This window comes from Castanea sativa, chromosome 9 (genome assembly GCF_040712315.1).
Source record: "Castanea sativa cultivar Marrone di Chiusa Pesio chromosome 9, ASM4071231v1".
Classification (NCBI taxonomy): domain Eukaryota; kingdom Viridiplantae; phylum Streptophyta; class Magnoliopsida; order Fagales; family Fagaceae; genus Castanea; species Castanea sativa.
In genome coordinates, this window is record NC_134021.1 from 10,854,159 (window position 1) to 10,870,321 (window position 16,163).

General features: G+C 34.5%; 2 protein-coding genes across 2 annotated transcripts; one reads left to right on the forward strand and one right to left on the reverse strand.

Annotated features, from left to right (window-relative positions):
- Positions 1-1,382: 1,382 nt before the first annotated feature.
- Positions 1,383-5,935, forward strand: LOC142611329 (1-aminocyclopropane-1-carboxylate oxidase homolog 11-like). The gene is made up of 3 exons (XM_075783443.1): positions 1,383-1,980; positions 3,554-3,901; positions 5,345-5,935. The coding sequence occupies exons 1-3, from the start codon at positions 1,477-1,479 to the stop codon at positions 5,603-5,605; spliced, it is 1,113 nt and encodes a 370-aa protein (XP_075639558.1). The 5' UTR covers positions 1,383-1,476; the 3' UTR covers positions 5,606-5,935.
- Positions 5,936-10,301: 4,366 nt separating this feature from the next.
- On the reverse strand, positions 10,302-11,182 carry LOC142608737 (uncharacterized). The gene is made up of 2 exons (XM_075780422.1): positions 10,862-11,182; positions 10,302-10,697 (listed from the first exon to the last, which is right to left on the reverse strand). Exons 1-2 carry the CDS (start codon positions 11,180-11,182, stop codon positions 10,302-10,304), a joined length of 717 nt encoding a protein of 238 aa, XP_075636537.1.
- Between the last annotated feature and the right edge of the window lie 4,981 nt (positions 11,183-16,163).

Sequence of the window (16,163 nt, forward strand, 5' to 3'; positions counted from 1 at the left end):
AAATGATGAGCACTTGATCTCATTAATACTTCGAATAGCTAATCGGAATGGTAAGTATATTTCTAACATAGTTCATTGTTGGTGGTGCCGATTAGACCTTAGAGCCAATGATAGGTAGGAGAGAAGGATTGGAAGTGGCTCAGTTATGGAAAGAAAACTGAAAGGGAGAGAGAGCCTAAGAGGGAGAGAGCTAATAGGTATCAGGGTGAGAGGGAGACAGCGAACGTAAAATGTTTTACCAAAATTTCAAATGTAAAATATTTTACACAAATTTACCTAGATTGAATGAAAATATTTTACTTTGATCAAATATTTTATATCGAAACAAATAGAATCAATATCATTTTTGCGATTCAGTTTATAAAACTCATTATACATCACCAATTAAATATCATAGAAAATTTGTGAAATATAGCGTTTCATATAGGAAACACACTACTCTCTACAACTTGAGAAATTATTACCCAGAACAATATATCCTTTTCATATAAAAAACTGTTAATTTCATCTATTTCGTGATCTAAATTTTATCTTATATATGGATCTAACAATGTACACTGTCATGTTTGTACACTGTTGGATCTAATATGGACCATGAGAAAACATAAAATGGACAAAATTTGAAATACAAAAAATCCTTTCCCCCAACTCAGTGTCACAGGAGCCTGAGAATGTAATACGTTCTCCTACAATATATTCAATTAGTAAACTATTAATCTATCGCTCTTTATCTTTTAAATTTTTTTAAAATACATTTTTGGTCCTTACATTTTAGAATAGTTATTATTTTTGTCTACTTTTTCGTAGTTTCTATTTTGGTCCTTACATTTTTTTCAACTTATTTTCAATATAATCTTTAGGCTAAAATGTAAAACTGACCCTCTAACTTTCTTCAAATTTCATTTCAGTCTTCTAACTTTACTTTCGTTCATTTCAAATTTATTCAATTAAAGTCTTTCCATTCACTTTTGTTAAAATTTTTTGAAAAAAAAAATCTAGAAAATATTTTTCAATTATTAATTGAATTTTTTTGATTTAAAACATTTGAAGAAAAAATTTATAAAATTGAAAAATTAACCATAACTTATAACAAAAGTTGATAGAAAAGCTTTAATTGATTAAATTTAAAAGTTAGAGAACTAAAATAAACAAAATCATGTTAAAAAGACTAAAATGAAATCTGAAAAAACTTAAAGGTAAATTTTATATTTTACCATAATCTTTACTATCATCTCGACAGCACCCACGTGGCACAAGGGCACAAGGAGTACACCACTACCAGTCTCGAACGGTTGAAGCTGATTTGGTATATAAAATAATATTAAAATTTTTAATTAACATTAAAAAAAAAAAGCTAACTCATCATACATATTATTAATCTGTATATATTCTTGACCTCTTGTCCAAACCAAAACACTATCACTAGTACACAATCTAAATTCTCTGAAACCCAAATCACTAAATTAAGAAACATTTATGGCAGCCATGGATGCAAACTCTGGCTATGACCGCATGAAGGAGCTGAAAGAATTCGATGAGTCCAAGATGGGTGTGAAGGGTCTCTCTGACTCAGGCATCACTTCCATCCCACGCTTCTTTGTTCACCCTCCTGAAACTCTCGCTGACTTCAAAAAATCTTCCTCTACATGCACTAACATCCCCATCATCGACCTTTCCAGTATTATAAACTCCAAGGACACTGATCATCGACTCAAAATAGTGGAGCAAGTCAAAGAAGCAGCAAAAACATGGGGTTTTTTCCAAGCGATCAACCATGGTGTGCCTATATCAGTTTTAGACGAAACCATCCACGCCATCAAAGCTTTCCATGACCAACCTCATGAGGTGAAAGCCAAGTTCTATAAGCGAGAAAACGAGATTGGAGGTGTTATGTACACGAGCAACAATGACCTGTACCGAGCCAAATCGGCTGCGTGGCATGACTCGTTGCAAGCTTGGATGGGACCAGAGCCATTAAAGGTCGTTCAAGATTATCTCTATTACTAGCATATTCATTCTTCCACGGGTTTAATTATTGCTATATATTTTCTTTTCTTTTCTTTTTTTATTATAATAAAGGTGTGATAAATAAAAACTTATCTTATTAAGTGTCCATTTGGTTTGACTTTTAAGATGCCAAAACTTTTGTTTTTTAGCCCAAAACTCAAAACATGTGTTTGGTAAATTTTTTTCGAAAATGCGTTATACAAAAGTGCATTTTTTTAACTTAAAGAATTTCTACGTTTGGCATGGCATTTGAGTTGTAGTTGCAAAACGCACAAATGAGTTTTTTCAAAACAAAAATATTATTGATGGTGGGTTTCTCTTTTTCCTAAATTGCCCATAGTTTTTTTTGCTCATTTATGTTGCTGTGCTGCGGCATTTCGTCTTCTTCTTCTTCTTCTTTTTTCTGTGCTGCTTTTTCTTCATCTCTTCTCTATTTTTTTTTTTTTGATTTACGTATTACATAGCTAATCTCAAAAAAACCTTTTGAATTTGGTAGAGTTTTTGATAAATGGAAAATATGGAGGAGACAGAGAGAGAGAGACTTGTGTGTGTGGGGGGCTTTGTGTGGAGGAAAGTAAAAGAAAAGGAAAATAAGAAGATGAGGAAGAAGTGAACAAGTGGATGAGAAAATAGTGAAAGAAAAAAAAAAGAGTTTTTGGGTTTGGGTAAAGCAACGTGGAAGAAAATATAGGAAGTAGGAGCATAGATTATTTCACAACTTCTTTTTCACAATTGTGATGTTATAGTATGTAGTAGAGAAAAAATTGTGGGTACATGTATAATCCTAGAACAACTCATTTAAAAGATAAGTGTTAATAAAATTTTATTTTACAAAGATTAATTTTAAATTAGTATTGTGAAAATATTGTGACATTTTATTATTTCTCTAAACTTTTTAAATTAGTACTATTTTTTTCTTAAAAAAATAGTACTATTGACAAAATATTTTTCTAATAATTTCATAATAAAGTTTACATAGTAAGTTGTTATTAGTTCTCATCTAGACCACTAGTGACATTTTTTTTCCTACTATTAACAACTTGTCAAATAGACTTTATTGTGAAATTTTTGTGAAAATATTGTGTCCATAACTTGCATTAAGAGAGGTAATTAAAACAAAGAATTTTCTTTATATATAGATTGTCATTTTTGATAATTTTCCTCTCAAACTACCACTTTTATAAGTGCTAACTAAACACTCAGTTTTTTCAAAAAGTATTTTTTAACAACTTTTTTCAAAAACTCAACTTTTATGAAAATCCCAGTTTCTTACCGCACTTTTTAAGACCTCCATTTTTCAAAAAGCACAATATCAAAAACTGAACTAAACTCACCCTAAAATTCTATATCTTTGAATAGATGTCACACTTTGAAAGGTTTAGTCCAACTTTTGATAAGAAAAACCCATATTCTTTGTTCTTTTGTGACATGTGAGTCATAGCCTCATAGGCTAGAAGAATTCTAATACAGTACTAACTAAAATTGACTTTTTTTCCGTCAATCACTTAAACAAAAATGACAAGAGGTATGTTTTAATTTTTCACAGGTGGCGGATTTACCTGAGATTTGCAGGAACGAGGTGGTTGCATGGGATAAGAGTGCAACAGAGGTAGCAGAGACTGTAATGGAGTTGTTGTGTGAAGGGTTGGGATTGGAAGCTGGAAAGTTTAAGGAACTAACGTTTTTGGATGCTAGGGTTCTTGTGGGTCATTGTTATCCGTATTGTCCACAGCCAGATCTAACGGTGGGGATTACATCGCATACAGATCCAGGTGTGATTACAGTTTTGTTGCAGAATCATGTACCCGGGTTGCAAGTCAAGCATGGTGATGAGTGGGTGAACGTTAAGCCAGTGCCTGGAGGTTTGATCATAAATGCTGGAGACTTTCTTCAGGTAAAGTGCGTGAGTAATTAATGTTAGGCATATTACAAATTTTACTCAAGCTTACAAATTGAAGTGTGACCAATATAATGATAATCACATCACATTCCAAATTTGCTTCTTTGGAGTTTGGACTGCTGAGGTTTCACGTGTTAAAACTTGAAAATCTTGAACCAAAGCAGCTAAACGCATGTTGTAATGCATATATATATATGATGTGTGTTGTCCTTAATGCACTATTTCGCCTACCATTCTAAACACTTGTGTTAATAATGCCGGTCTTAGTCTTGGGAGGGTAAGATTAAAAGAAAAATTAATTCCCCATTAATCTATAGTAATTATTAATAACAAAATAAATAAATAGTTATATAGATTATAGAAATTTAACTACCATATTAAACATGATACAGATGTAAACTGTATTTATTTATTTATTTGTATTTTACTCTATTATTCTCGACCATTCTCCAAATCATTAACCTTGTTCCTTGTTAGATTTGATTAGACCCCACTCACATGTATTTGATCAGACATGTGAAACCCACCTCATTTTGTTAGTGGGAGGTTAGGTCATATACACAGTAATCAAATTAGGAATCTCTCTTTACAAGGGAGGGTATTGCACCCGCTGCAATTAACCTCGTCCCCAACTCACAAACACTTTACAACATTTTCACTTTTTAATATTAATTAACATTTTCTTTTTCTTTTTTAGTTGAGATTGAAATTTCTTTTTTCAATTCTTAATCTCAACTGTTAATAAATATTATATCAAATACAATACCCTAATTACTAAACTTGATCTTAATCATTATTGCTTTATAGTACTATAGTAGTGTTTTTATATGTCAAATATGGCTTTTGCTAAATCAAAATCTGAAGCTTTTACTTTGCCAACAAAGAATTTCTTGTAAAGTTAAAGCAACCATCAATTAGAAGAAAACTAAAATTATTGAGTGAATTAATGTACATGCATCTTCATCTTCCTCTTGATTATTGATGCTAAATTAGGGAAAACAACAAAGTCAGTGTCAAAGTTACTATTCAACATGTAAGTTCGTATAATTTATATAGCAAAATTTCCAAGTAGTTAGTGCCAAAACCCAATCTTACTTGGTGTGCAATTCAAGAATATTATTTGTACAACATGTCCAATAATCATAGTTAATATAAGATTAGTTTAAGGTTAATACTCTTATAAATACTTAAATTGGATTGATTGTAACATTAGATTAATTTGTATTTTATTCATATATCAAAGATGTAGCTTTTAAGGGTTTTCTTCTATATACGTAAGTCATGAGCCCAAACTACATAATTTTCGGTGTTCTCTCTTGTATTATTCTTCCATGCTTCTACTTTCTAGTATCTTCAATTTATTTAACGTTTAGTAACATTTGCTCATATATGTCAATTATTAATTTCAATGTTATTGTTTTTACATTTTTTTTTTAGATAATCTCTAATGGAGAGTACAAAAGTGTACAACATCGAGTACTGGCCAATTCATCTAAGGAAGCACGAATCTCAATCGTCATATTTTTCAATTTATCCAAATGGAAAGAAAATGACTACTATGGACCTTTGCCAGAATTGCTGTCACCCGAAAAACCAGCTATTTATCGAAATTTCACTACGCAAGAATATATCGAGAATTTTTATGGCAAGGGCATAGATACCAAGTCTCTAATAGAGAAAATTAAAATACAAAATTAGAAATTCATATTATTCCATGTAAAGAATTGCACCTATAAGATTGCACGTATGGGAATATTGAATTTGGTAGAATAAAAGGGGATTTCACTCTCCATTAAATCAAATCTGCAGTACCATGTAAAATAAAATCTTCACTTTGTGTGCAAGTGGATGATAGAGCTAGAGGGGAATGAGTGGCCTCACTGCTCATTGGCTACGCTTGAATATATAATCACTAAGAAGAGAAATCAATGAAGGCCCCACTGTATATAAATTATGTCATGCTTAGCAGTGCTCTTGCTCAGCTGATTTGATCAAGAAATATTAATTTTTAGATACTTTTCTCTTGCTGCTTTAAGGCTCTCTCTGTTACTTCTGCTCTCACTAGTAACTTATATATTCAATAATTCAATTTTTAGTTACCTATAAAACGTATTACATTATTATTATTGTTCCCAGGAAGTGATTCTTAATTCTTCAAGCGACATGTAAAGAAAATGACTGTCAAGAATCAAGATAGTGAAATGCCATCTTCTCAAAAAAATAAAATAAAAATAAAGAAGAACAAGAAGAAGATAGTGTAATGCTACATGAAGAGTACAGTAGGAGCCTCGTGTGACGAGTTCTCCTTGGGATTGGTGAGTTAAGTTTTGAGCTATAGCGCATATAGGTGATAGGACATCTATTAGGCAAACAGAGAAAAACAGATTCTGGACTTGGAGAATTTCTGTGTATATTGCACTTTTAATCAAAGATTACAGAGGCTCAGTGTATATATATACAAGGAAAGGAAAACATGGGAAACGGATTAACTAATCACTAACTAATCTACCAGATTTCCCTCTAAATCTAATTAATAAAACTAACTACCACACACGTGTTATCCACATGCTCACTAAAACTAACACAAGAGATGAAAAGCTACATGTGGTATAAAAATAAAACTAACACAGTGTACAGAGTATATGTATTGTCGTTTAAGCAGCAGACTTGGGAGTCTTCTTCTTCACTTGATCCTTGCTTCTATCATAATCCTTTCTATCTTTCTTTGTGTCATGATCATTTCTATCTTTCTTTGTAGAATCTTGACACCCCCCCTCAAGTGGAAGAGGGGCATAAATGTTGACCATATTCAACTTGGACAAAAGAAATGAGAATTGATGAGCATTTAAAGCCTTTGTCAACAAATCTGCAATTTGGGAATTAGTTTTAACATGTAACATTCTGATGTACCCTTCCAAAACCTTATCCCTCACTAGATGACAATCTATTTCAATATGCTTCGTTCTTTCATAGAAAACCGGGTTTGCAGCTATGTGAATGGCTGCTTGACTGTCACAAAACAAAAGTGTTGCTTAAGGGTGATTGACTTGAAGATCACTAAGCAAATACAGAAGCCAAATGACCTCACAAACAGCTACTGTCATGGCTCGATACTCTGATTCTGCTGATGATCTTGAGACTGTTTGTTGCTTTTTAGACTTCCAAGAGACTAGAGACTTACCAAGAAAGACACAAAACCCTGTCACAGACCTTCTAGTGTCAGGACAAGAAGCTCAGTCTACATCTGTGAAGGCTTTCAAATGCAGGTCTGACTTTCTTGAAAAGAATAGACCCTAACCTGGTGTTGCCTTGAGGTACTGCAAGACTTTATTGGCTGCATGTAAGTGTGGTTCTCTAGGATATGTCATGAATTGACTCAAACGATTCACAGCAAAGGTTATATCTGGTCTGGTTATGGTTAAGTATAGAAGCCTTCCTATAAGCCTCTTATAGGAACTAGGATCTTGTAAAGCTTTACCTTCATATTTACTGACCTTGACATTAGGATCCATTGGAATCTTGGTTGGTTTACACCCCATCATGCCAGCCTCTTTCAATAGATCTGGGATGTACTTCCTTTGACGCAAGCTAATGCCACTTGCAGCCCTTGCTACTTCAAAACCCAAAAAGAACTTTAAGTCACCCAAGTCCTTCAATTTAAACTGTTGATCGAGAAGAACCTTTAATTCATCCACTGCCTGCTTGTTGTCACTAGCAAGTAAAATATCATCAACATATACTAAAAGAGCAATGAATGAGGTAGAAGTCTTCTTAGTAAACAAAGAGTAGTCTGCTCTAGATTGAGTAAAACCCAGCATGAGTAGAGCAGTGAAAAACTTAGCAAACCACTGTCTGGAAGCTTGTTTCAGACCATACAAGGATTTGACAAGTTTGCATACAAGCCCCCCCCCCCCCCCTTTGCTATGGAAGTCTGGTGGAAGGTCCATATATACCTCTTCCTTCAAATCACCATGAAGGCATTGTTTACATCAAGCTGACATAAAAAGTATCCTTGCACAGCAACTACTGCAAGGAGGCTTTTGACAAAAACCAACTTTGCAACAGGAGAAAAAGTCTCCAAATAATCAAGGCCTTCCTTTTGAGTGAAGCCTTTGGAAACCAACCTGGACTTATATCTCTCCACACTCCCATCAGAACTATATTTCACTTTATACACCCTTTTACACCCAATAGTTTTCTTATGAGAAGGCAAAGGAGTGAGAACCCAAGTATGGTTAGCTTCAAGGGCAGAAATCTCAGCAGCCATAACTTTTCTCCACTTGGGATCAGTGACTGCCTAGTGATAGAACTTAGGTTCCTCAATGGAGGAAATCATATTGCAGAAGTGCAAGTGTTTAGAGGACAACCTGTGAGAAGACAAGTAGGAAGACAAAGGATGGGCAGTACTAGAGGAATTTGAATGACACTGGGAAGACACTTGATTACATTTGTAAGCATCTAGATAAGTTGGTTTATGACTGACCCTAGTAGATTTTCTAAGGGTAACAGGCTGATCAGAATTGGACAAGGAAGGGGGCTGATCAGGCAACACAAGAGGTTGATCACCAGACATGGAAGAGGGATGATTAGGCAACACAGCAGGATGATCAACTGACATGGAAGTGGACTAATCAGGATCAGTAGGCAAGGGAATCGGTAAAGAACCAACCAAAATGGTGGAGGGACTAGATGAAGGAGTCCCTGGATTCAAAGGTGTGTCTGCAAAAACAGCACTAGGACTAAAAGAATCATCAAAAACAGGATTACAAGGAGCAGGTAAAGGAATTGACAATGGAGGTGTCTCAAATAACAAAGAATTATAAGAAAGAGAAAGGAAAAATTGATTCATGAAACATAACATCTCTAGAGATAGTGATTGTCCTAGTATGCAGATTAAGGACTTTGTAACCTTTCACATTGAAAGGGTAACTAAGGAAGACACAAGGAAGTGCTCTAGAATCAAATTTCAACCTATGAACAGGAGAAGTAGAGATAAAACACAAACATCCAAAAACTCTAAGGTGATTAAATGAAGGTGGTTTATGGAAAAGAAGTTCAAAAGGGGACTTGTTTTGTAACAAAGGAACAAGCAGCCTATTAATGAGGTATGTGGCAGTAAGGATGCAATCACCCCAATAAGCAAAAGGGAGATTAAATTGGAGCTTAAGAGACCTTGCAACATTCAAAAGATGTTGGTGTTTCCTTTCCACCACAGAATTTTGATGTGGTGTATAGGCATAAGTCTTTTGATGCACAATGCAATGAGCATTATAAAAATCAAGTGAAGAGAATTCAAAAGCATTGTTTAACCTGGTTACTTTAATACCAGTGTCAAATTGGGTGTAAACCATGTTATAAAATGAAATTAAAAGATGTTTAACATCTGACTTAGCTTTCATGAGGTACACCCAAGTAGACTTGGCAGCATCATCAACAATTGTAAGGAAAAACTTAAAACCATCATGAGTGCAAACAGAATATGGAACCCAAACATCCACATGTATTAATGAAAAAGGTTCATTACACAAATTATTTTGAGAAGGAAAAGGCAATCTCTTTTGCTTTGCCAAAGGACAAATGGTACAAAAATCAATACATTTGGATGAAAAAGAAGGTAGAACATTCTGTAAAACAGACATTCTGCTCAAGGATGGATGGCCTAACCTAAAATGCCACAAGATTGACATGTCTTTAGAAGAAATAGAAGAGGAAAAGGCTGACTTAAAGGACTTGTGATTGGAAAGATGATCTGACAGAGAAGGTGTAGTCCTGGAAGTACTCTTTTGTAGTAGATACAAACCATTATGGACTTCACCCATTCCAATCATCTTCCAACATGAAAGGTCTCGAATGAAACAGTATTGAGACAAAAACACAAGACACAAAGGCAATCTTTGAGTAAGTTGAATGACAGACAAGAGATTGAATGAGAAAGAAGGAACACACAGAACATGTTCAAGAATAAGAGAATTAGAAAGTTTAACAATGTCAATGTGAGTGACATGTGCTGATTCACCATTTGGCAATTCAACAACACAATGTGAAACAGTATTATAAGACTGAAAAAGAGAAATAGAACAGACAATATGATCACTTGCTCCTGTACCCATGACCCAAGTATCAACACCAAAGGCAGTTCTATTCACAAGCTTAGCAGAAAATATGGAGTGCTTGAGATTACTTGCTAGGGGTGTGGATTGAGAGCATGAAGCTTGATTGAAAGCAACATTATTTGCATGGCAACAGTGTTGGCCTGAGCATCATTCCCTCCAATCATGGCAAGCAATTTCTGACATTGCTTTATTGTAAAAGGAAATGCTTGTTGAGTGGTAACAGCAACAGACTCTTGAGCAACATCAAAAGATGAAACCTGATTAGCCCTTGGCTTGGTCTTTTAGCCAGGAAGGTAGCCATGGAGTTTGTAGCACTTCTCCAAGGTGTGATCACGCAATCCACAGTGGCTGCAAGTAGGCTTTTCTTTAGTTTTCTTGAAGGTTTTGGAATCAAGATTCATGGTCTTAGCTGCAAGTGCTGTGGACTCCACAAAAGGACCATTGTTGCTGCCATGCCCAACTGATCTTTGCTTCTCATCTTGAATCAGCAAGGAGAAGACTTTCTCAACAGATGGAATAGGATCCATCAACAAAATTTGTCCTCGAATGTGAGAGAAAGAGTCATTGAGACCCATCAAAAATTGCATAACAACTTCTCTGTGATGAATATTTGAGATCTTCTCATTTATATGACACACACACTTCTCACAAGAACATGTAGGAAGAGGTTCATAAATCTGTAATTCATCCCATAGAATTGAAAGATTGGTGAAGTATTCAGTCACAGATAGCTCACCTTGAGAAAAACTTGCAAGATCCTTTTGTAATTGATAAACCCTAGGTCCATTACCCTAAGAAAACATGCTCTGGAGCTTCTTCTAGACTTCCTTAGCAGTCTTACGATACACCTGCTCGTGGCTATTCTAGGAGAAACACAATTAACAATCCAAGAAACCACAATTTCATTGCATCGTGACCAGCTTTGAACCAAGAGAGGAATTTTCTCTATGGTTGAAGTCAAAGAAGTTGATCCATCAATCAACCAAAACTTGTTCTTGATCCTAAGAGCTCTCTCCATTGATCTCGCCCATGTAGGATAATTCTCACCTCCAATCAGTGGTTGTGAGACTAATATCGCATCAGGATTTTCAGCATGATGAAGGAAAAATGGATGAGATTCATTAATGGTGATGATTGCAGAAGCTTGATCAGAGGAAAACATTGATGAAGCTTCGAGATTATAAAGAGGAAGAAAATTCCTAACTTTTGGGAAGAAAAGGAATTGAGAAATTTAAGCGAAAGCTAAAAACTGCCCTGATACCATATTAGGAAAACAGAGAAAAACAGATGTATATTGCATTTTTAATCAAATATTATAGAGGCTAAGTGTATATATATACAAGGAAAGGAAAACAGGGGAAACGGATTAACTAATCACTAACTAATCTACCAGATTTCCCTCTAAACCTGATTAATAAAACTAACTATCACACACGTGTTATCCACGTGCTCACTAAAACTAACACAAGGGATGCAAAGCTACATGTAGTATAAAAATAAAACTAACACAGTGTACATAGTATATGTATTGTCGTTTAAGCAGCAAACTTGGGAGTCTTCTTCTTCACTTGATCCTTGCTTCTGTCATGATCCTTTCTATCTTTCTTTGTAGAATCTTGACAACATCAAATACACTCTTCTCCTAAAATGTCTGCTAAATATTCAAATGAAAGAATAAGTTGATCAAATTTAATTCATCTCGCTCGAAGCACAATTTTTTCATTCAATTTTATTTTGTTGTTTTTGCTTGGTCTATGTTATTATCAAATTGAATTCCTTCCAAAATCTTGCATTCAATATTGTGATGCATGCACAAATGAATTTTGACATATAAAAGAGATAACAATCTGTGTCTGTTTGAAATAACTTATCTAACTTTTGCTTCAAAGTTTTTATTGAAATTATGCTAAAGTGTACTTGTATCTTGAAAAAAGTGATAAAAATGAGAAAATTTGAAAAAACAAAAGTGAGAAAAAAGTAAAGTTTTAAAATGTTGTACATAAAAGATAAAAACTAAAAACTAATGCTAAACATACTCATAGTTATTATAATTATGATATAAAAATGAGCACATCAAACATGAAATAAATATAAATTATTGAGTGGGAGGTGTGGGATACAAAGTGGAGATCCAAATGCAAAACTTTGTACTTTGTTAAGTTGTTAGATCAAATAAAATGACAAGATTTGGGGATTTTTTTGCAAATTAACACAATTTTGCTAACATTTTCAAGTCAACTATGCCAAAACTTGGAACTCAGGTTTCATGTTTGATGATGCACAAAAATCACTAGTGAGTTGATCGTCCACACATGCGCCAATGGGTGTACCTAAAGAACAAAAGAGGAGAACCAATCAAAGAGGACCGGTGGGATACCGGCCAAAGACCCTCCGAAAGTTAAGTCAGTGACAAAAGAATCTCCAAGAACTCAAGAGTGCAAGCTTCAAAGAGAATTTGCATACCTTAAGAAAGGTAAGGTTTACGGTTTATATAGTGGTAGGGAACCGCCACGAATCCCTTGATATAGGGGAATTTCCTTGTAGAGAGAAGGGTCCCAAGATACGTGGAATCACCTTTCCATATATGGAAGATCTGATTGCGTGGTAGGGTTTTTGGTCATGATGTGCAAGTAATCCCCAAGTTAGGATGTGTGAGTGGGCCCCATGCAAGCCAACCCTAGGGGGATGGGTCGTCGGGATCAGGGGCTACCTGACCTATCGGCCTATGGGTTGGTCATCCCCCCATTGGGGTGAGTTATCCCCCTTTAGTGTTAGAAAGGTTCGGCACCCCCATGTCTTGTTCAATTGAAAATTATCCTCATCAATGTTTAAACTCAAGTCTAAGAGACTGAAGATGCTAATTTCTTAAATAATTTGAAAAATATGCTAACTGAGGAAAATGTGAGCAAAATTGTGTTAATTCAGAAAAATCCGAAGATTTGTTTCCTTCAGTTTTACTTTAAGCCGATGAAAGTAATGGAACTTGAGACTTGAGAGACGACAAAGGTGTTGTCATCAGCCAATTCCTTTATAGCCTGTTTGGGAGTTTAGAGAGGGAGGAGAGTAGAGGGGAGTAGAGGGGAGGGGAGTAGTGGGGAGGAGAGTAGAGGAGAATGATTACCCTCCACCTTGTTTGGATGTTTTTATAATTAGTAAGAGGAAAGGGAGTAATTAGCCATTCTCCTTGTTTTTAACATTGTAATTTTATAAATATAACAAGGGTAAATTAGGTAATTTACTTTATCAATAATTTTATGTGCTCTACTCTCTCCAAATCTCTCCAATTTAGAGGAATTAAAAATGAGGGGTTGGAGGTAGTTGAAACCCCTTCAAACCCCTCCCTCTTCTTCCTTAAAAAACTCTCAAACAAGGTAATTAAATTACTCCCCTTCCCTCTACTCTACTCTCCCTCCATTTTTAAACATCCAAACAGGCCATTAAGGTACCGCAACTAGTCATCTGGTGGCCTTGGACTGCGGGAGATGGTTAGTATGTGACTCATCTGGTGGCCTTGGACGGCAGCAATGTATAAGCATTTCGTGAGGCATTAGGTCTTGTCGTCTTGATATCTTTCACATAATTCAACCACATTATTGCGTTATAAAAACTGATATTTTCTTTTTCAATGAATGACAATGAGTCAAAAGTTTATCATTCAGCTTCACCTACTTCCCAAAACAGTAAACATTCTTTGGGCAGAAGCAATATTTTAGTTGAAACTTTACCAATATATATATATATATATATATATATATATATTAGTTGAAAAGATTGCCTTTCTCATTATAAAGTAACGGAGCTTGAGAGAGCAACCATGTCTGAATTCCTTTCCACTTTATTCATGTCGGCAGATACATGCACTTTACGAAAATGTACCTAATCTCTTATGGTGTCGGCGAACTCCTTTGAGTAACCGCAACCAGCTATGTTAACACATTATGATGGCTATTATGTGGAACAGGTATACCATGCATTCGCATGTATTTTCTCTCTTACATGGAGGTAAACTCCACACGTGTAAAAATTATAGAATTCACATTTATGTAAAGGGAGGAAACATACACGATAATAGTGTATTTTCTCCTATTATGTGACTCTACTGGCATTGGTTTTTCCCAGGAAGTTAGTAATGTATAGTAGGCATTTAACATGCACAATATTACTGTATTTTCACATGCACAACAAAAAAAATAATACAAAAGACTGTATTTTCATGTGAATTCTTCCTACAACGAACAAATTCATAACTTTTGTCACAATTTTTTTAGAAAAATTGTAACTGACATTTTATTACTTTCACATAAACCTAAAATTTTTTGTTTTTTTATCACATAAAAAGTTATGGCAAAAATTGTATATTTTTTTATTAAATTTTTTTATTTCAAATACAATATATTACTATATTTTCAAGGATTTTATTAACGTATTCCCTTAGGACAGACATTAGTAAATTATTTTAGAAAAATTTTTATAGAAAAATGTAAAAGTAATTTATTAACTGTTATGGTAGTGTTTTCAATTCCCCATTAAAATTTTCTCAAAATAAATAAAACCTATTTTCAATGATTGTATTTGATTATTTTCTCATGTATAATAGGGAAAATCATACAATAGGCTATCATAAATAAATGACTGTGGGTTTCACAAGTCTGAAGGTGTACCTGCACAATAAGATAAAGTCTAGTGCCACAACTTGCCCATGTGACGAGTTGTGATTAGTGAAAGAGTGTTTTCACATAGACCCACTATCACTCCTTTACCAACTACGTGGACAAATTGTGACACTAGAACCACCTCGCACAATAATGGCATTAACTTTACTTGTGGGCCTCACAAGTCTGAAGGTGAATGATTTCCCCAAACATGCATAGCTATCATTCGATAGAATCATTAATAGTCTACATATACAGGTAGTCGGGCAATAGTACACCCTAGCTATGTGTTCGTAGACACAATAATCTTGGTTGTGATCTTTTAGAATATTGAGCCTGAGCATTCTAGATGGTAAAAAAAAAAATCTATTTTATAGCAACGAAAAAAAAAATTACTATTTATTTCGACTCACACAACGTGTCGGTTTTTATTTTTATAATCACATTTAACACTATTCATTTTTAAAATATTTTTTTCACTCTCTTCTCTTACTCATGACTGCCAGTGCCTCTCTTCAATCCAGTGTCTCTCTTCTCCCTAACATAACCAACCCACAGCAATCACAGCCCACCACCACAACCATGAACAGCCACCGAAAATCACATCAAACCAAGGAGAGGAGAGAGAGTTTAGTAGATAAATCTGAGAAGAGAGAGAAAATATATATATATATATACAAACTTATTGTTTATGGTTACTAAATTTTTTTAGCAATACACACCCAAATAAGGCTCAATTTAAGCGGGTATTGCTAAAATAGCAATTTGGGGGGAGGGGGTGTCTAATGCTCTAACTATAACAATTTCTTAGTATCTTAAAATTTGAATTGTATATCCGTTCTACCTCTTCTTTAAAAATAATAATTTATATGTTAGGACTCGTTTATACTCGAGAAAATTAGTGTTAAAATACTAAGTTATTAGATTTACCATTTTTTAGATAGTTTAAACTTTTTGAACAATTAATAATTTATCATGATTCTTACCAAAAGCCTATAAACAAGAAGAAAAAAAACAGTTTGTATGCCTATTCAGCCAAAAAGAAAAGAAATGAAGTACTTTACTCCGGTGGTTCCGAATCCTTGGTCCTGTTGGAAGTTCAAAAAATAGCTTCATCTTGAATCCGATATGAGCCCAAATGCAAGGACAACGTTACAACAATATATGTCTTTTTTGTTATTTTCCTTTGATACCGAATACCTTTTGCCATGCTGGCAATGTAAGGCCATAGAAAATTAAGGTAGGGTTTTCAGATCAAATTCAGCCAGTGCTTCCTTCCAGCAAGGTCTGAAATGTTGGCTTACGTCCAATAAAAGTTATTTGAAGTCCCAATTGAAGATAAGGACAGTTCTGCCGTCCCCAAATCAGCCATATTCTTGCAATGCAACATGCAAAGCTCTAAGAAAAAGCTCTAAGATCTTGTAAGGTCGACGTTCCATGGTGTACTTTGATTTGATTTGCAGAAAACATTCCTTAAAGATGCTACAAAGG